This window comes from Mchenga conophoros, linkage group LG15 (genome assembly GCF_057382185.1).
Source record: "Mchenga conophoros isolate Kocher_MC1m ecotype Shallow Benthic linkage group LG15, M_conophoros_male_GT1.1, whole genome shotgun sequence".
NCBI lineage: Eukaryota > Metazoa > Chordata > Actinopteri > Cichliformes > Cichlidae > Mchenga > Mchenga conophoros.
In genome coordinates this window covers 36,734,084-36,756,382 of record NC_140540.1, presented here as the reverse complement: position 1 = coordinate 36,756,382, position 22,299 = coordinate 36,734,084, and the positions used below count along the sequence as shown (strand labels likewise).

At 38.6% G+C, this 22,299-nt stretch overlaps 1 protein-coding gene across 2 annotated transcripts; it reads left to right on the top strand.

Moving 5' to 3' along the window:
• The first annotated feature begins 3,677 nt into the window (after nt 1-3,677).
• gipc3 (GIPC PDZ domain containing family, member 3) lies at nt 3,678-21,599 on the top strand. Of its 2 annotated transcripts, none has more exons than XM_085247011.1 (6): nt 3,678-4,059; nt 6,946-7,131; nt 7,561-7,741; nt 16,359-16,468; nt 17,277-17,355; nt 21,154-21,599. In XM_085247011.1, the coding sequence occupies exons 1-6, from the start codon at nt 3,766-3,768 to the stop codon at nt 21,303-21,305; spliced, it is 1,002 nt and encodes a 333-aa protein (XP_085103137.1). In that variant the 5' UTR covers nt 3,678-3,765; the 3' UTR covers nt 21,306-21,599. The 2 variants fall into 2 exon arrangements, with proteins under 2 accessions (XP_085103137.1, XP_085103136.1); XM_085247010.1 differs by having other exon boundaries at nt 17,274-17,355.
• Nucleotides 21,600-22,299: the final 700 nt, after the last annotated feature.

Below are 22,299 nucleotides of genomic sequence, written 5' to 3'. Positions count from 1 at the left end.
ACATCAGCTCATATTAAAACAAACAAACATAAGCTACCAGGATCATCTGCGTTTTAAATAAACAATAGCACTTTCAGACAGAGCAGTTGTGTCACTGCAAGTCAACTAATTCCACTGGTGCTGGCATGCAGGGCACAGCAAAGCAAATTTACTTAAATATCACTGCTTATGATGAGCTAGAAGACAAACGAAAATTTGTGCCATTTTATCAGGGGAAATCCAACAACTCAGAAGGTTATAATTCCTCGCTTGGTGTCTTTTCTTGTGGTCCATACCACTTCATTTTAGCCCAGCACTGCCAGCATGCAGTTTCACCTCCCCCACCTCACTGGAAAATGGCACCAACTGCAGCAACAAATGGCTTTTTATACACCTACTCAGCAGACCAAGGTCATAAGGCCACAGTTTAGACTGTCAGCTAAGTCACATTGCAATCACAGTGGATGTCTACGTGTGCTACATGTGACTATGTATGTGTAGGAAAAAACCAGAATATGTTACAGAGATGTCGCGTATCGAAGTGACTCTGTTTGTGTGATAAGACATGAGCAACCTCGAAAAAGTTGTTTTAGGGTTTGACTTTCAGCCTCGTTGTTGAGGCCGCAAGGGTCCATTCTGTCTAAAAATATGAAAAAGTTAGAATAATATTTTCTTAATTACTTGTCACTGCGTTCCCAAGAGTTAAACTCTATTCATAGAGATCTTACACACACAAAACAGAACCATTATCTTATAGCATTTTTGAGAAATGTGGACGCAAATGCCAGAAGCCTTTTTTGGCCTCACTTGGCAGCTCAGGCGCTGCCACGCTACTGTGAACAGAAGACGCAGTGTACTGCCGCATGACACAGCAAACACACCACCCTCACAAAATCTGGCCTACACCAGCCAACCCCCGGTCTCCCCTTCCATCCCCTCTCCCAGGAAACAACACAGATAGAGGGGAGGAAATCATGTTTTGGGGGGTGTACGTGCAGTGTAGGCAGTAACTGGCGTTTCTCTGCTGGCTACTGAGTAAAATAAGATGGATTACAATTGACCAAATAGGAAACCACCCAAAGATTAAAAAAATAATAAAATCCCAGGGTCCCAGGGTATTTGTTAGCCTGGAAATATGCACAATATCTTCCTTCCTGACCTTAAATTCTTACTGAAACGCAGTGTTTACAGCAGGTCTTTGGAATAACCACAAGCAAAACATCAGGTATCATTATTAGAGAGAATATAAATTTAAAAGTAAGTAGCAAGGATTGGGAAATGTAACCTTTGACATAGCAGGGGAATTTCCTGAAAAATGAAAACTGCATAACAAAAAATAAAAAAAATTCACATACTGAAAAAAGAGAAAAACAGAATAAAAGCAATGGGTTTTTTTCACCACAGTAAAGGATTTTAGTCTTGTAAAACCACACCTTTTGCTATTACTAAATGTTTGAGTCACATACTTGCCCTTTATCCTTTCAATATTTGTAAAGGATTTTAACATGACTGAATAATAAAAAGAAACGTCATCTCTTAAAAGCTGACGGGCTGAATGGGAACATTTAATGTGCACCACTGCAAACATTTAAAAAAATACTTCCGTTAGCATTCATTTACCGGCTGTCCTTTAGTTTCATTTTTACTTCTGCATTATAGAATCTTATTTGCACGATTTTTGACTGCATGAAGTTACTGAAGTCTCAGTTTTACATGTAACAATGTGTATACGTTAGGCTGGGTGTTAAAGATAAAGATCCAGATTATCATGCAAGTCTGAGCAAGAGAAGAAAGTGAGCTGTCCTTTGCTTAGAGGACTATCTACTATCTGTTGCTAAATTAATGTGTTGCTAGAAAGATTTCTATTACCAAATTCTGGACTAAATACTCGAGAACACCGGAAAGGTTCGCAACATCTTGGAAGGAAGAAAAGGAATGAGCTATATGAAAAGAGTTTTGTCACTTTTAAGCATTGATAGCAAAGTATCAGCAAGTGCTTCCTCATTTATATAGCATTATTCATCCTTAGTATGACCTTTATAAACATAGATAAATTACTATGACTATAATTTTAATTATGAATATTACTAGCAGTAATGCAGGAACAGTAATAGCTGTAAATGTTGTAATAGTAACAGATGGATAAATATATCTGTATTTAGAAATGACTCACATCCAGAGTCTCAATAAAGTTCTTGTAAAATCTTCTAACAAACACTGAAACTATGGATGTTTCCTTTACATTTTTTAGTTAGTTTTCCAAGTTCACAAAATAGTTTCTGTTGAAATTTTATTCATAAGTCTATTTTTAAATGTATTTAAGTAAAATGTTTTTTTCCACATCCAGTTTTAATTTTTAGTTTGAATTTAGCTATAATAAACTTGCTAAGTAGTATAAACATCTCAAACATTATTTTAGTATGCAAACATTTATGCAGACAGAAGAAAGAACATTGGAAAGAACCACTGTTTGGAGGAAGTCACATTGGCAGGGACATACTGAGTTGCCCATTTGGAATTTCCATATCTGAAAGACAGATATTTTATTGTGTCCAGAGAAGGCAAATTTTTTTTTAAAAAATCCCTGATTTGCATCAGTAGTGCATCACACGGGATGAAGTGAGACAAGTAAAACTATGAGAGGCAGCTGATCACATGGGCACAATGTCATGGAAATATATTGAGTCATTTCACATAAGGCTGTTTGTTGTTTGAACGTCACCTGCCATTCCCCATAAATAATTAGTAGAACATCTTTTACATATTGCCCTGCCTGTTTTTCTCAGATTCGAATGAAAAAAAAAAAAAAAGCCCTTTCCAAGCTCGCCCTGGCTTTTGTTTCAGTCTACCCCATGTGCGAAGGGTAAGTTTTCATCCAGTGTTTACTGTTACTAGCTGAGCTTTTCAAGCACTTGATGAAAATTTCCTTTTTATTATTAACTGCATTAATCACTAATACTACACTTCCATCTCTCATGGGTATTATTTGTCCATTTACATTGCCATGAACAATATATGACCAGTGCTTGGAGTTTGATAATAAGATATACTGTAATACTCTTTATTTTAGTGTTTTTTAGTCATGTGTCAACACTTTCTAAGACACTAATTTAGATTGAGTTAATGAGTTAAACATCTATCTTTTGGCTTTAAGTGTAATCTTGTGTTGGTGTAAGTTGTCTGTGGGGTCAGAAAGGTCACTGCATCACCAAGGATTTACCCCAGCAACAACCTCTTTCATTCAATAAGGCCAGCGAACGGGGGCATCTTACAATGATATCATCTTACTGGTAACACTGGGATATTGTCTGTGGCCAACTCCCAGTGGCCCACTTTGGTAGTTATACAGAATTGCAGGTATGCAGGAAATCTTCACACTTAAGAAGGAGGTTTACATATTCTAGGACGTGCTTGTGTGACTTCTCTGGACTGATATAAGGATTAGAATCATAACCATATCACATATATGAACAAAAAACCCTTTGCTTGATATGTTTTTTGTGTGTTCGATATGCGTGAGCTCCCCAAGGCTCAGGTGTAACAAATACAAGCCTCAACTCAAAAGGTATTGGGTTTCTACCTGGTAGAGTCTGGCTGGCTTTTTTCAGCTTCTGTTACCAAGCTGCTCTCATCACTAATTTATGTTTTCTTTGCTGCAAAGCTTTGAGTGGCTGGTTGGTTGGATGGTTGGTCAGCTAAACGGTCGGGGAGGACAGTGTTTTTCTCTCTTTCTGAGCAGTGCACCACCAGGGCTCCTAGGGGAGGACCCAGCTTAAGTTGGGGCTGATGCAGACCGGAGAGGCTATGAGCCCGCAGGACTCCAAGGCAGCAGGGGCCGAGGCCACGGAGGAGCAGAAGGCCCAGAACCAGAGCCAGAGTCAGGGGTGTCCGGAGCCCACAGCGCCTCCGCTCCCTCCCCCTTCACCGCCACCAGCAGGGCCACCAGAATACCCCAGACCTAAGCTCATCTTCCACACCCAGCTGGCTCATGGGAGTCCCACAGGCCGTATTCATGGATTCACTAATGTCAAGGAGCTGTATGCCAAGATCGCAGAAGTGTTCAACATCTCCCCCTCAGAGGTACAACTACACTTGGCTATGGATGCAATAAAATAATAAAGTGACATGTTCAGTTGTGGAAACACATTTTTAAAAACAACCATTTGGTTGTTTTTTTTTAACCAGTAGAAATTCAGGACTATCAGGCTAGTTGTGAACAGGTGTTAGGTTTCCATTCTCTGCTTCTTCTTTTTTTTCCATGAAGCGCAACGATCATTTACTACTTACTGTCAGCCAGCATGTGTATTGGTTTGCACCTTGACCAGGACCAATAGCGGAAAGAAATAACCATATAAGGACTTCTTATCAGTTAACAAACATCTAACGTGACAGGCTACAGTTATAGAGTCCTAAAAAAAACAAAACAACAACAACAGGAGGAAATAATTTTATTTTGAAAGGTGATTAACCCACAAAGTAGGGTAGACAAAAAGATATTGTGTGCTTAGTCACTCATAGGAATATAACACTGCGCCTGTTTTTATGAATAGAACTGAATACCTATTTTTTCTAACTGGAAAAGTAGTCATTCTCAGTAAATTCTAAAAGAAATATTTGACACATTAGATAGTTGTTAAAGCTCGTGTAGACTTAAAAACGTATTAGAGCACAGTCATGTAAAGTATCACAATTTGAGTAGATAATATAACTTACAGTATATATATTTTCTTTTCCCTCACAATAATTAATAGACAACTAAATAGCTCACTTGTAGCTTTGTAGATTACCAAATTGTTGCTTGCAATTAGGTTACAGAAGAATCTGCTCATAAAGCCTGTAATCCTTGAGTTGAGACCTTGACTGGGAACCTTTGGAAGGCCTGGATGGAGCAGTCTGTTACGGCCCTGAGTGCTAAACATGGTAAAAGGCAAATTATTTTAAGATGGCCATTTAGATTAAATTCAGCCAGAGCAGGTGTTAATAGACGGAACAAAGAAAGAGTAGGAGGAAACAGTAAAACAAAACAAAAAAACAACATAATTAATAAAGATATACACAAATGATTTGCACCAGTACACATATATAAACTGAAAAGACTTGAATGCAGCATTTGCTGCTATTTTTGCTTCATTCCATAGCTGATTGAACACACTTGGCAATAGAACATCACTCTTCAACTCTGGCCCTATCAGCTAGTTATCAGCTATAAAGGCCAACCATGAAGGCTTTCAGCATAACTGATAGATATAAACGTAAGATTAAGCCAAGGAGACCAAGTTACATTTCATAGTAAATGACCTTGACGTTCTTGTTGGGCACCCGCCAACCATGACTGTGACACATGCAATCACATGAAAAAACATGCTGCACGCAATGTTCAACCTTGTTAAAGTAACCTTTGACATGCAATATCTGTTTTAGAAGGAAACAATCAACTGATCCTCACTAACACAAAATATGCGATTACTTTAGATAAGTGTTAAAATCATTCCCTTAGTATAATTTTTACTTTATCTTTTTGTTCTATTTACATTGATTTACAATACTAATAATGTATAATGAAATACATTTACATAGTCTGATATTACAAACACAGCCCTGCAACTCAGAAGATCAAGCTGTAAAAAGTAACCTGTAGCTGTAGAATATATTGCAAACACTTCCCCATCTGAAGTTGTCAGCCATGTCATGTCACATCCAAGAATTCAGCAACAAATAAACATACAAACAACAACAAAAAGCTGCTTACTAAGTGAGGAAATAATACAGATTCATGAATTACCTTGCAACAAATACATCAACAAATACGTCTTTTTTTTAATGTGAAATATATTTGGTCAGGGTAGACTGCAAAAGAACAAACACTCTCCCTGCTATACAGAGAGACTTTATGATTAAATGTTACTAGTTTATTTACTTTAACAACATGCACTGTATAACTGCCTAAAATCCAATTGCATGCAGACAGTGAAAAGTGTCCCTGACCTCAGATGGAATCAATAGCAATAGCATAGAGTTATTGTAAAGCCAGGTATCAGAGAAGACTTTGGACGACAGTAAGACGTTTGCCAAGGCAGTTATTATGAAAAAAGAAAAAAGTCAACGCAAGTTATCTCGAATGTCTGTTTATGAAAGAAAACTGAACTTTGACATCTGCTCGCACAGTTTGCGAAAGCTCAAGTTCTCAAATAATCATGGACAAGATATTCTACATTCAAAGGTTCAGTCACACAGTTTTAAACATACTCGTTTAAAACACAATTGTTTCAATGCATGGGTGACGTTAAAAAGGCGATCTTGAGAGCTTTTTTTTTTTTAGAAAAGGATTTGGATCTGTAGTGTGAATCAGCAACAAGTATGGTTGTGTGATCTTGTAAAGCAGAAGGAAAAAACGTGTATTACTACTCAACCTGCATGTATGTTGTGGCTTAATAGTTTTGTATGAAGTTGAAACTTTTAAATGAAGTTTCTTAATCATTCACCGCTGGATGTGCTGCAGATATCGCACTCATAGCTGAAAACAACATGACCACAAATTCAGCTAAGCTTATTATTTGGCTCTACTGCCCTCTGCTGTCTAATGTATGTACAGCACAGCTTGAGAAATTTCGATGCGGTCCATTTGCTTTTGTAATAAAACAAGAGGAAGTTAATGAAAGAACAAGAGAGGCTGCAGGGTTACAGTTTTATGGTCATGCATTCAGTGGCAATTAGATTTTAATACCAACAAATGTGCTTAAATCAGTCCAGTATTAGAAATAATAGAAATAATACTATTAACACATGCTTAATCTAACAAAGATCAGTCCCATAGCTTATTAATTTTTGTGAGTCTTTATACTGGCTACAGGCCTTGCTTGACTCACTTTTTCACTTTACTTTACCTAATATATATATATATATATATATATATATATATATATATATATATATATATATATATATATATATATTCCTTCTCCTCAGATCCTGTTCTGCACTCTCAACTCTCATAAAGTGGACATGCAGAAACTACTGGGGGGACAGATTGGACTGGAGGACTTCATCTTTGCCCATGTAAGAGGGGAGACCAAAGAGGTGGAAGTGACAAAGACAGAAGATGCACTGGGTCTCACGATCACAGACAACGGGGCTGGCTATGCTTTCATCAAGGTGGATGAGAAGTTGTTGTTTTGGTTTTTTTTTTTACCAATTGCTGCAACATTTTGAGTTTTTTGTGATGATTAATAAGACAAACAGAGCAGAAACGCCACTCTTCAGCTGGTCATTGCTACCTTACAGTAAGAGGCCACAGAGGTGTTCGAAAAGATAAAACCAAGGACATTTTTAGGACGTCATTAAAGTTAGATAAATCCACTTTTCTGAGAAACTTTAACAATCTAACCAGAATAAAAGTCAAACAAATTAAAATCCAATTTCCTTTTTTTGGTCATATTGCAATAATAAAAATATGTCATTGTAAAATCTGTAATGATTACACTAGTTGTAATATGTCAATGCAATGTGCTTTCTCCCCCCCCAAAAAGCTGATAACTCACATCATAGTCATATACTGTATTTAGTCAAATCTTTGTCTTTCAGAGGATAAAGGAAGGCAGCACCATCGACCAGCTGAAGACAGTATGTGTTGGAGATCACATCGAGGCCATCAATGACCAGAGCATTGTAGGGTGTCGGCACTACGAGGTTGCAAAGATGCTAAAAGAGCAACCGAGAGGCGTACCCTTCACTCTTCGACTTGTGGGACCCAAGAAAGCCTTTGGTAAGTAGAACATGGTGGATATTTGTTTTAATTTAATTGTAAATTTAGACTTTAATATGGGTGTTTTGACTTGAACTCGCTTAGAGCCTTAGATGACACTGGGTCTGCACACAAAAACTATTAAAATTCAGTAGTTTTAAAAATATTCATACTAAAAGTGTCAGTACTATTACTTCCTGGCCTTTGCATTCACTCACTGACCTACATTAAAGTTTATGTATAGTTATGTGATTCAGTAAGAACCAGCAGGGTTCCTGGTGCTAAAACAATGGGAAAAAACTGTGATTTATAGCATGGCATGGCTATTTAATATTGTAAGCACACCAACTTCCCCTGGTACAACAGCCCACAGAAAGTGGACACTAATAGCTTATTGCCACCCTGCCTGACATTGTCCTCAGCTGTTGATGGGGTTAGTACTCCTCAGATGTTTTTCATAACTCATCAGCAAAAACAGAAAGAGGATGCAGGGATATTTCACTGGCAGTCTGCCAGTGGGCCTTGAACTCCCGTTAAACTTTCCAGCCACAGTTAATTGATCGGTGTTACAGTAGTCAGCTGCAATGACCATGTGTGAAATATAAATTAAGAATGCAGACAAATATAAATGAATTCACTTTGTGTTCATAGACTGAGCCTATAATACTGCAGACAAATATAAACTAATAATGTTTTGCCTTCTCAGTTTTTATTTCTCTTTGTAAAACAACTGTCGTCTCACTTACTGAGTAAAATTTAATGCACATGCACATATCTAATAAAAAAAGGCTGTGAATGATTTTTACAGTTGTTGTTGTTAACCCTGGGGAACAATTAATCACAAATCTCAAAAAGGAATACTGGAAACACCATTTAGACAGGAACACGTGCATCACTTGCATGGAGGCAGACATTTATTTTTCTGTCCTTACGGTCTAATTCTCACTTTAAGCAGCACAACACTATCTGCAGTTATTGTAGTAGGGTCTCTACCTTACAAACTAAAGCACCTTGAGGTGACTACTGTTGTGCCTTGGTGATAAATGCATAACACTGAATTAATTGAATCCTTAATCTGTTAAAGGTCTAGAGTATATTTCACCAAAACCGGGTGTTAGGTTGAAATTGTTAAATGTTGTCATTGTGTTACTTAAATTTGTAAGTCTTGGTTCAAACTGTATAATCAAAGACATTCCTTTGTTTCTAACCCCCTCCCCAGCGGGTGGTCACACAAATGCACACACTCACGGGCACCTACACACACACACACACACACACACACACACACACACACACACACACACATGCATACACACAAATACAAGGGCCCGACACACCACGGGGTTGTTACAATGGGTGGTGCCTGTGTAAACTGTAACTGTATTCAATAAAAAGGCTGCAAGGAAGGCTGTTTATTTGAAGTTGGCTAGGAAACAGGTGAGGAGCGTTCAGCTCTAAGAGCCTGGTTCTGACCAGCCTCCCTTGCTAGCAAGTAAAATCGATTGATTGCTGTTCGTCTTACTTCGTTAAGTCTCTAAACCAGCGGGGCCTGTGGAAGCACAGACCCAACACCGGGCTCCATCCCTACCTAATCCTAAACCTAAAAGGGCTTCAGCTCTGTCCCAGGTCAGGGACAAGTTGCTGCTTCAAGTGGAGGACTAAGTATCTCAGGGTCTTGTTCACAAGTGAGGGGAGCGGGGAGGAGGAGATAGACAAGATAGACAAGCAACAGACAAACTGGTGCTGCAGCTGCAGTGATGGATGCTGTGCCAGTCTGTTGGTGAAAAGAAAACAGAGCATAAAAGCGAAACTCTTGATTTACCGGTCAATCTACGTCTGTACCCTCACCTAAGGTCATGAGTTTGGGTAGTGACTGAAAGAACAAGATCGCGGATACAAGTGGTGGAAATGAACTGGGTGGCCTGTCCCTTAGAGATTTGGTGGGGAGTTTGGTCATTCGGGAGGGGTTGAGAGTCAGGGGTGCTTCCAGAATTTTTTCATAGGGGTAGCAATATGGGGACCACTAAAAATATAACCCCCAAAACAGTTAATGTTTCAGCGCATAATGGGGTGTCTTCCTTTGTGTCGTGCTCATGTTTATTAAAATTATTACCACCATAGGACTATCTTACTAGGAGTGCCACTAGGGGGCCAGCAAATTTTGGGGGGTGGCCAGTGCCCCCTGGTTTCCCCTTAGTTGCACCCTTGTCCAGAAAGGAGCAAGTTGAGGTGGTTATAGCATCTGATAAGGATGCCTCCTGGGCGCCTCCTAGGTGAGGTGTTCTGGGCATGTCCCAACTGGAGGAGGTCCCAGCGGCACACCCAGGACATGCTGGACAGATTACATTACTTGGCTGGCCTGAGAAAACCTTGGTGTTCCCTGCACAAGCTGGAGGAGGTGGCCAGGGATAGGGAGGGCTGGGCTTCTCTGCTTAGACTGCTGCCCCCATGACCCGGCCTTGGATAAGCAGAAGAAAATGGATAGATGGATGGATGGCAGTGCGCTCATGAGAACAGCCTTCTGAGTTACATTCCTAACCCCCTTGTCTCAAAAATATATAGTCAGCTTGTCAACGTTATGTGGACTGAATTGTTGTGTGAGAATTGTTCTGTGGGATCTGTTGCAAAGTAACAGCAAAACGTTCGAGAAAAAATGGGAAAAAGGAGCAAATGTCTTCTAATAAAGAGAAACTGATAGCAGACTCACGGCACGGCAGACTGCCATCTGCCTGGATGGTCTGGGCTTGGAGATGGGAAGGGAGAAAAGAAGACATAAACCATGCTAACACAGCGATAAAGAGTGAAGGGCGGGAGAGAGAGAAAAGACATAGCAGCTCATTTTTCACACTCTTGCAGAGTCACTGCCAAAGAAATTAAGTAAAGTAAATGTTTGATCCAAATGTACATGTTGTGCTTTCACTGTTTTATAGAGCTCAAAAGGTACTTTTATTTACATTTCACTCAAATGTCTGCCAGGAAATAAAAAGAAGTGGTTAGCAGGTTCATCAGCTAATAGTGATTTGACAAGCCACTGATAGGTTTGTAGCTTGAACCCATCCGCTGGAACGTTGAAGACAATATAATTACACTGCTAAGCAAGACACAAATAGGCAAAGTTCTTCATGTTACTCGTGCACGGGAGAGACCGGACAGAGTGCCGTTCCTTCACTTGACCCCAGTTGCTCTCGTCCGTTCTCCCGTACCACTGTTCTTTTATTGAGGTTACATGAATATGCATAAGTTCATTAACATATGACGTCTACATACACACAAAGAGTACCTGCCTGTGTGTGTGTGTGTGTGTGTGTGTGTGGACTGCTGATCAAAGGGTCAAACATCCTTGGTCAGGAAGAGGGTAGCCTCCCCCTCCCCCTAGATGGTTCATCCTAGATAACACGGTGAGGAAGTCCTGCAGTTCATCTAAACAAAGAGCACTTAGACTAGAACAGACGCAACTACGTTAATCCTACCATAAAACAATAAGACACGGTATGACCTCTCATGCTCCCAAAGTGCTGTCTAATACACACAAAGTTTGCAGACTATCAAGGATCAAAACCTCTACCAATCTACAACTAATTACAAAACTCTAAGCATATATAAGTAAATATTTCTAAGCATAAATGACAATCAACAATACAAATCTAACAGCCACCTTGTGCTGTATTTGCTTTTATGTCATGTTACAGTCTGACAAGCTTGTTTAAGCTGACATCAGTGGCACTGTGGTGCCTCTATGCTACACACATCAAATCTCTGTGCCTTTCAAACAGCAAAGGTCCTTAACGGCATGAAGTATCTCTTTATGAAAAATAGTTTACCTGTCAACAGTTCGGTGAGTTGTTGATTTATTGCATCCTCGTTACAATATATAGAGGAAACACCTTACTCTCCTTTCCTAAGTGAATCTGAGTGGTTTGGAGCCTCATTGTCCACCGCACGCTTATCAGACAGGAAACCAAATCCATGGTTAACTGGCTTACTTCCTGCAACAGATCGGTATCTCGTAACATGTTGTCACATCTCTGTTAACAGATATTCCAGTCATTTTGAGAATGCAATACACATCAAAATACTAGCATAGAATAAAGATGCATAATTATGATTGGAATGGATTACAACGTGGATTAGTTTGCTTTTGAAGCTGTCGTGTTATGTTGTTACTGTTTTGCAGCTATCTCTCATGGTCAATGAGGACATGACAATTTAGAACCCAAGCTGAGTGGCATCCCCATATCAAGCTCCTTTAATAAACCCGGCAACGTTCCAGTATATCACATTGTGCTTTCAGTCTCCACCTCTTTTGTATGTGTGTGTGAACTGTCACAGTGTGGTGTGACCCTCTGCATCACAGTGACAAGAGCAGAAACAAATCCCCTCATCTCACTGGGTAAATCTGTCAATCGCAAGTCTTTCTAGGTGTGTTGGCAACTAAATGACTTGATTTAAAAATGAAAACATGCTGCCAAATGGCATTTTGATGGATTCGATTGAAAGTAAGATGATAAAGTATACTCGAATCCTAAAATTGTAACACATGTTGGTTCTCATACTCACACACATAGAGTTTAAAGCTAAAGTTGTTTTTTGTTTTTGTGTGCATCATGAAGGTTTACTCAGTATTTGCAGAGTCTGTGGCTGGAGCTGCTGTATTACAAGGACAAAAAGTCACATAAAGTTCAGCTCCAATCAAGATGTGTCATATTTATCAATCATGTTTGACTCGCAGCAGGACAAAGATGCTACATACAGTAGTTGCTTCTGGAGTATCAGTTGTTTATACTGTTAGCATGACATAGCTGATGCTGATCTCTGACTTTACCCCTGAACTGTTATTTTCTCTTAGAAATTATTGAAATAACCAGATATGCATTTTAATGCAGACCTCAGGAGACATGGGCTCAAATGATTTCTCTGGGAAGTATTTAAGCATTGAGTTTAGTGTGTTAGTAGTGACCCTCAAGTGATCTGTTTTTCACATAGGGACAGGTAAGTTTGGATAGGTATTTTCCCTTATTACCTTCTAATAAGTAAAATAATAATTTAAAAGCACAATTTTGTAATTTTGATTGCGATCTGAAACATTTACAGTTTTTCTCAGTCGCTTTGGTGCTTTTCTCAGATCAAAATGAAAAATGAAAAGATCAAAATCTCAAAACCGTTAGTGCAACCTCCACAACATTTAGTAATTTGTGCACATCATAGTAGCAATTTCTCCTTCCTCTGAACAAATTGCAAATGCTCTTGGACACGTTTGAGTTGCTTTCATACAGTTTTCTGCCATCGACCACATTATCATTTGCTTATGTCATGTCAGTCAAAATAAACTATACTTTTGGATGCTAAATAGTCGTTCCCAATAAAACCAATAGTCTTTATTTCATTGCTTGAGTCATTACATTCAAAATTGGTGAATTAGTTTTCAAATGCTGTCAAAAAAATGTTATACCTTTTTTCCATTATTTTTTCCTGTCCCTGAAATTGAACAATTTCTCTCATGCCATAGTCCCTGAGAATGAGAGGGGTGGAGGTCAACTCAACAAGTATGTTGTTGTGTGGGATAATGTCCCTTTTCACTACTCACATCTGGTCAGACAGCGGTTTGCAGCACATGACAGAATGCCTGTTGAATATCTCCCTCCCTACTCCCCATTCCTTAATCCGATAGAGGAGTTTTTGTCTGCCTGGAGGTGGAAGGTTTGTGACCAGCATTCACAAATGGCCCTGCTAGCAGCCATGGATGCAGTATCTGTTGTGATGTAGATGGGAATATGTGGCCAGACAGACAGGAACGTCTGGATGTGCCAGAATGATTTACGTATGTTCATTTACAATATATACTGTTATATTGTTCACATTTGTGCACAGCTCTACCAAAAAGGGTGTTTCTCATGTTTATTCTAAATATGCGACTGTTGAGTATTTTTCTTTTGCACAATGTTGTAGAATTACAAACATCCTACACAGTAAAAATGTGAAACATACGTATTCAGTGTCTTGTACTCACTTACTTCCATAACTACAGGAATGTCTAACTCTACTGTAGATTTGATTGTACATGGCTGTGCAAAAAGTGTATAATGCTGTCTTGAGCATTTTCAGGTAGTGTCACCGAGTTCTGACCTTTTTTTTTGCATTGGAAGACAATGAGAGAATACTGTACACTGTCATAATGAAAACATGACAAAGCCATTTGATTATCTTGTTCATCAAGATGGTTCAAGACTTCTCATTTTGATGACACTGACAGTTTCATTGACATGAATACTTGTTTTTGAGGAATGGATTATTGATTTTGAGCAAGTGACCTGCTTTTGCAGGTTATCCACTAGGTTTTGCAGCTTGCACTAGTTGTTTTGAGAAATACACTAACTGCTGTGCAAATGTTAATAGTGATCAGAGATGGGCAGTAACGCGTTACTTGTAACGTGTTACTGTAATCCGATTACTTTTTTCAAGTAACGAGTAAAGTAAGGGATTACTATTGCAAAAACGGTAATTAGATTACTGTTACTTTCCCGTAGGAACGCTGCGTTACTGCGTTACTAAAACCGTGATTTTTTCGCGAGAACTCTCATGACAGTGACGTAAGCGAGTGCGACGTTCGTGACAACAGCTGTGTGCAGATCAACAATGGATCACATATCGACTGTGGGAGAGAGTATGAGCATGCAGCGTTTAAAGCGTGGAAGTACTGACCTTACTTTGAGTTTAATTCCATAAAAAGTGACAAAAACATTAGCATCCATCGTGCGTGGGAAGAAAACTTCTTTTTGCAGCGAAAAAAACCCCCTAAACTTCCAAGCAAGCACCGAGTGCGCAACGACGTAATGGGAAATTCACAGAGAAACTCGCGGATTCTACCACTGACCGCTGCGGCACACCTGCACCAGGGTAAACCTCCGTCTACGCCACTCCTGCTTTACAGGTGAAAATAGAGCAACAGGACCGCTAGTCTTTGATTTTATTTATTTTCTGCTGTGTTTTACTTGCATCTATTTGAAAGAGTGAGTGTAAACACAAAAAATATTTTACTTTATGTGCTGGAATGTGTAGAAAATAGGTTTAAATGTTAAACAAATTTCTTCCAGTCAGAGAATGTTGCATATAATTAAATTTTTGCTTGATGCATAAAGTTAAAAGGTTAAAACTAATAAAACAAGTTTTAAAAGGGGACCTTTCCATTTGATTACATTTTGTATGATGGATTATGCAGAAAAAGTAGAATTGGGCTGAAAGATCTATTGCTTTATCACCTATTCAGGTTGTAAATCGTGTTTTAAAAAAGTAACTAAGTAACTAAGTAATTAATTACTTTGAAAATAAGTAATCAGTAAAGTAACGGGATTACTTTTTTGGGGAAGTAATCAGTAATTAGTTACTGACTACTTTTTTCAAGTAACTTGACCAACACTGATAGTGATGTGAGAAAAGCACCAAAGCGACTGAGAAAAACTGTAAGTATGAGAAATAAACAAAAAAGACTAAGAAATCAGGAAGGCAGGAAATTTAAAGTCCATGAATTTGTCTACTTCTCCAACAACTTTCCATAGTTGGAAATATTTGCAGAAAAACTCTTGTGTTTCAGCTCAGGTACCTTTTAATATTTTTAATCTTAAATCTCTTACTTTAGGAAAAGTCATTAAATTTCAGGCTAAAAAAAAATGAAAGAAATATTTTCTGCATTTTTAATGCTATCCAATGTCAAAACGGGTCAAATGTGACCTGAACAATATGTAAAGGTTAAATATGTTTAATTTTTTTTAAACAAAAGTATAAAAAAACACACTGACACTGACTTAATTCCAATTTTCTGTCAGTTATGGAGTCCCCAGTTCATCAACACTTTGCTATTAAAAAACAAACAAACTATATTCTGTAAAAATCAACAGACGAGGGTTATTTGAATGTAATTTTCTTTGTATGTGTGTTAGTGTTTCATTTATATTTCCATGAAATGATTGAAAACCATCATTAATCAGATCTGAACATTTTAGAATATCTCTCATAGGTTCAGGGCAGCATTTCGGTAAGATGAACACAGAATAATCAAGAATGTGTTGTTGTTTAAAATAAAATGGGGCTCAAAATTGCCCCACTGAGGGTTAAAGATATGCACAGCAATGCAGAGACAAATAAAAATACAAATCCATTTGAATTCACAGATGCCGGCAATGTTGCTTTTCAATTACTGTACAGTGCACAGATTATAATGATGCAGGTCTTAGCAAATGATTTGGGGTGAACGTTTTTAACACAAACACATTCATCAACTCAACAGCCAACAGTGACACTGGAAATACATTAGACAAGAACCTGCTAAAGATATCACACAAACAAGACTGACTCCAGCACAGTGGGCTAGAGTTCTTTTAGATTTTCACAGGATGCGATATCACTTCCAAATAAGGAATGGAAATCTTTAAGCATCGTTATAGTTGTCTTTCTTTTCCAAAAAACTGTGTTGACAGTGATGTGTTGGAAGGAACACATCAGCCTCTTGGGAAAAAAATCGAAGAATATATTCATAGTTTGCAAGAAGAAAAAAAATCAATGTTACACAATTAACATCATGCTACTTCTAACCAAATAAGCATTTGACGTTGATTAATGATTGTTGTTCTGCGTGTGTGGTTAGACATGATTGGAATGAGGACTAGAGCGCCAAAGTCTAATGAGGGCAAGATGGTGAATGGGAAGGAAACCCTGCGACTAAGGTCCAAGGGTTCTGCTACAGTTCAGGAAGTGGTGAGTTTTACGTCCTGCCGGACAATGACTGATTACATTTTCAGATGTTCTCAGTGTGCGTTTACACACACACAGAGCTCATATAGAGCATTTTAAATAAGTAACTGAACTGTTTGACTCCACTCACACACAAACAAGCAAACGAAACTCTTTCACAGGAAGTGATCTTTATAAAAAAAATGATCATTTCCTCCCACACAAGTGTTTAATGGTTGAACCACCGATCATTTTGTTGACTGCCTTTTTCTAATTATGTCTCATGGTTTTCACACACTTGACACAGAGCTATAGCACCATATTAGTGCTTTTTAGTAATATTTTAAATATGTGGGCTTTAGAGTTTGAGTTTTTCATCAAATAAACCCTGTGTGCATGTCTACACTTACGTACATGTCTTTCATCTGTAGAGCACGAAATAAACAAGACTGAGTGTGATCAGATTATTTGAGTGAGCAGAGTGCTTCTTGTTTGATTTAATCAAAGTGTCTTAAATTAAGTCTTCTTTATTAGGTTGGAAAAAAAAATCTTGGAAATCATTTTCTTTATGCTGCATATTTTACATTATACTGATCTGGAATGAGATCAAACAGAATATATAAACATATTTACATGATTTCATAATAAGGATAATTACTCTATGGATTTTTAACATTAAGGACTTCATCATCCATAGATGCTCATATAGCTTTATAACAGTAAATTAAAAACAAAGTCCCTGACAAAGGAGCAATCCATGCTGTCTTAGATCCTCTGCCACCATGTTTATCATAGTATTGCACACTTTTGTTCATATGTTTTATGCCAGCAGAATGAATTTGAAGAACGAGCCACCAAAAAAGTGGATGACCTGTTGGAGAGCTACATGGGCATCAGAGACTTGGAGCTGGGTAAGACTTGCCAATTAACATTTTTGTCCTTAAAATAAATGTAATCTTCACTAGTTGATAGGAAAGAGCTGCTAGCAAGGGGTTTCTGTTCAGCATTATTTGGTGAAATCTGATGCAAAGAGGCTTCTGCATCACACTGTTCTGATCACTCCTATTAGTAATTAGACTTGGGAAAATATGATGCAAATTGGAACCATGCAACTTTTGTCTTACTGGTGAAACCAACACATTTCAAAGGGAGTGACTTTTACTTTGATAAGATAAGATAAGATAAGATAAGATAAGATAAGATAAGATAAGATAAGACCTTATTGATCCCACGATGGGGAAATTTTTGCGCCACCTCAGCTCAGGTACAGATATCAGAAGGAAATACAAAAATACAAATAAGTACAATCAATTAAAAAAGTAAGATAATACACTACATACAATGGTAGCATACCCAGTATGTGATTATGGATATGGTTGGAAATATGCAAGACATAAACTATATAGCTTGACATAACTATTGTACCACTATTATTCCTATGTATAGACATATACACACACACATGTACACACTAAATATACATATGTATACATATACATACATATATACCTGCACGTCCATACACACCGGTGACCGTGGATGTTCACAGTGTCCAGTGACTTATGACATTGTGATTGAGGAGTATTAGAGTCTAACTGCTGTTGGGATGAATGATCTGCGAAAGCGCTCCTTCCTGCAGCGAGGGTGTTTCAGTCTCTGACTAAAGGAGCTGCTCAGCCCACTCACATACTCATGCAGTGGGTGATGTGGGTTGTTCACGATGGATGTCAGCTTTACTAACATCCTCCTCTCGCCAACCACCTCCACACTCCAGGGGACATCCCAGCACGGAGCTAGACCTCCGCACCAGTTTGTCAATCCTGCTCCTGTCCCTGTCCGTGCATCCACTCCCCCAGTTATATGATAGTCTCTGTTTCCAGTATGAATCCTTCTGATCACTACTTGTTGACTAGTTAGCAGACAAGTCAGCATCTTCCATGCAAATGTGCTGGAAACAAAAGTAGCCACAGGTAAAGTTTTTGATGCTGGACCATGAGACTGCCAGCAACCACTTGGCAACCAGTTGTGGACTACAGGGAGTGCAGAATTATTAGGCAAGTTGTATTTTTGAGGAATAATTTTATTATTGAACAACAACCATGTTCTCAATGAACCCAAAAAACTCATTAATATCAAAGCTGAATGTTTTTGGAAGTAGTTTTTAGTTTGTTTTTAGTTTTAGCTATTTTAGGGGGACATCTGTGTGTGCAGGTGACTATTACTGTGCATAATTATTAGGCAACTTAACAAAAAACAAATATATACCCATTTCAATCATTTATTTTCACCAGTGACACCAATATAACATCTCCACATTCACAAATATACATTTCTGACATTCAAAAGCAAAACAAAAACAAATCAGCGACCAATATAGCCACCTTTCTTTGCAAGGACACTCAAAAGCCTGCCATCCATGGATTCTGTCAGTGTTTTGATCTGTTCACCATCAACATTGCGTGCAGCACCAACCACAGCCTCCCAGACACTGTTCAGAGAGGTGTACTTTTTCCCTCCTTGTAAAGCTCACATTTGATGATGGACCACAGGTTCTCAATGGGGTTCAGATCAGGTGAACAAGGTGGCCATGTCATTAGTTGTTCTTCTTTTATACCCTTTCTTGCCAGCCACACTGTGGAGTACTTGGACGCGTGTGATGGAGCATTGTCCTGCATGAAAATCATGTTTTTCTTGAAGGATGCAGACTTCTTCCTGTACCACTGCTTGAAGAAGGTGTCTTCCAGAAACTGGCAGTGGGACTGGGAGTTGAGCTTGATTCCATCCTTAACCCGAAAAGGCCCCACAAGCTCATCTTTGATGATACCAGCCCAAACCAGTACTCCACCTCCACCTTGCTGGCGTCTGAGTCGGACTGGAGCTCTCTGCCCTTTACCAATCCAGCCACGGGCCCATCCATCTGGCCCATCAAGACTCACTCTCATTTCATCAGTCCATAAAACCTTAGAAAAACCAGTCTTGAGATATTTCTTGGCCCAGTCTTGACGTTTCAGCTTGTGTGTCTTGTTCAGTGGTGGTCGTCTTTCAGCCTTTCTTACCTTGGCCATGTCTCTGAATATTGCACACCTTGTGCTTTTGGGCACTCCAGTGATGTTGCAGCTCTGAAATATGGCCAAACTGGTGGCAAGTGGCATCTTGGCAGCTGCACGCTTGACTTTTCTCAGTTCATGGGCAGTTATTTTGCGCCTTGGTTTTTCCACACGCTTCTTGCGACCCTGTTGACTATTTTGAATGAAACGCTTGATTGTTCGATGATCACGCTTCAGAAGCTTTGCAATTTTGAGACTGCTGCATCCCTCTGCAAGATATCTCACTATTTTTGACTTTTCTGAGCCTGTCAAGTCCTTCTTTTGACCCATTTTGCCAAAGGAAAGGACGTTGCCTAATAATTATGCACACCTGATATAGGGTGTTGATGTCATTAGACCACACCCCTTCTCATTACAGAGATGCACATCACCTAATATGCTTAATTGGTAGTAGGCTTTCGAGCCTATACAGCTTGGAGTAAGACAACATGCATGAAGAGGATGATGTGGACAAAATACTCATTTGCCTAATAATTCTGTACACCCTGTATACAGTTTTATTTAGCAACCAAGGGGTCACTGACCGGTCAATAGGTCTGTGTGAATGGGAAATTTACAATTAATTTCACAATGATTGTTAGCAACTCCTAGCAACCACTCATAACCGGTCAGGGAATACACAGTTTTCCTTAATGAATGGATGGTTGCTAACTGGCCTCTAGCCCTGTATCTAGCCCTGTATTAATGGGGCATGGGCAGGGAAGGATCGAGTCCCTGACAAATGTAGAAACATAAAGGAACAAGCCATCAGGAGTTTGTTTTTACTCTTCCCAGTAACTCAATGTAAACAATGTTTAACCATATTTATTGTTTAATTTGACACAATTTTGAAGGATTTAGAATTTGGTGCTTTTATGGAGGAGAAGAAAAATGACAAAAATATCTTGTCTAGATGTGCACATGTTCTCAGCTGAAGGACTTTGCTCAGTTGTCAGGGAGAGTTAATACTTGTCATTTCATGCTCAGCTGAGCAACCTAGAGCTAGAGATGGCCATAAAGGCTAAAAGCTCCTGAAAAGAAAAACATTAAGTGGACCTTTTTATTTAGTCAGGGTTAATAATGGTAGAAATTGGCAACATCACTTGCTTTCATCCTTACTAAATATCACAAGAACTGCACAAGGATGAATAATGAGCAAGAATTGCGTTGAGAAGTTGAGAGTGATAGGAAATTGCCCTTTCCCAGACTCTCAAAGCCAGTGGCCTGATGTTGCATGAACCTCATCTAAAATAGGGCAATGATTTCTTACCCTGCTCTTCGCCCTGTTGTTTGCTTGGATCTCCTCCTAAAAAAATATGTTTAGTTTCTTTTTCTTTTCTTTTTTTGAGAAAACCTGCATTAAAAAAGGGATGATATTTCAACACACATCGACATTCATGAATACACATCATTCCAGAGACAAGCCAATACCCGTGTTACTGTCTGCTTTTGTAAAATTAAACAGAATTGCAGTCTGAGTGTTTCTTGAGAAAAATGCTTGCACATTTTGTTTTTTTTACTTGGTGCCCCACGGCTTAAAGATTACAAGGTTACACCAGAATAACTGTAGATAAGAATTAGTAAATTATATATGTACATTCCTGTGTCCCATTTTCTCTGCAGCAACCACCATTGTGGAAGCGGGCAAAGACAAGAAGAACCCCGATGACTTTGCCGAGGCACTGGATTCAGTTCTGGGGGATTTTGCATTCCCTGATGTTTTTTTGTTTGATGTATGGGGAGCTATTGGAGATGTCAAAAATGGCAGAATCTAGATGTTTGTTGTACACATATGAGAGAAGAAGAGCTCTGTTCTCTGGTATATCAAGCTGCAAAAAGGTAAAACGTAGAAGTGCGTAAATATTGCCTTCCAGTCCCTATATTCATTTTGAATCACTTGCAATCATGGCCGCACTGTGATATTGTTTGAGAAATGGAATGTTGCTAATTTGTGCATAACAGATTCTTAATGTTCTACTAAACTGGACTGTCAAATCTTTACAAGAAATACAATGCACAGTAATCTGCAGAGTAGTTTTTAATGCATTTGGCTAAATGAATAATCAGAAATTACTAATTCATCATCATTAGAAAGCTGTGATTGAATGTTTAATTAAAAAGAGATGCATTTAATAGAGGTCTTGACGTCTGCCACCAGGGTGCAACGGTATGTTATGAAACTGCAAGAGTTGGAATCAGCTGAGGAATCCAGAAAAAGCAGTTAGCACCAGTAAGTCTGTTTCACTTTGAAAGGAATTGCTGCGAAAACAGGAAAGAAACATTTACAGGACATTCAATCTTTCTCTCAGTTAATAACAACTAATATAAGGTAAATAAAAATGTGTGTTTTGGATTTTACCAAGTGTTCCAGAAAAAGGCATTGCAGCTTTAAATATTCTCAGTCTTGCAGTAGGTGACTGACCTGACTTGAACTTACAAAAAAAAGTAAAATAAAATAAAATAAAAAATAATCAAAGCTGTCATCTAAAAACTGAATACCAGGGGAGCAATCTAAATGTTCCTGCTCTGCAATACCTGTAGATTCCCACATGTGGAAACTGCTGTCAAACTCCATATTCGAACCATAAGCACCCACAGTCAAAAAGAAATCAAAAAAATATTTTGGTGGATTCTTGTGCTTGTATGTAAACTCTTACTCTTAGTTTTCCTTAAAAAATGGAAAGAATTTCTTGTGGTTGTTGAGAAAAGGAAAATGTTACATATTCATTAACATTGTACCATGTTTCACTGAGGGAGCCTTCAGTCTGT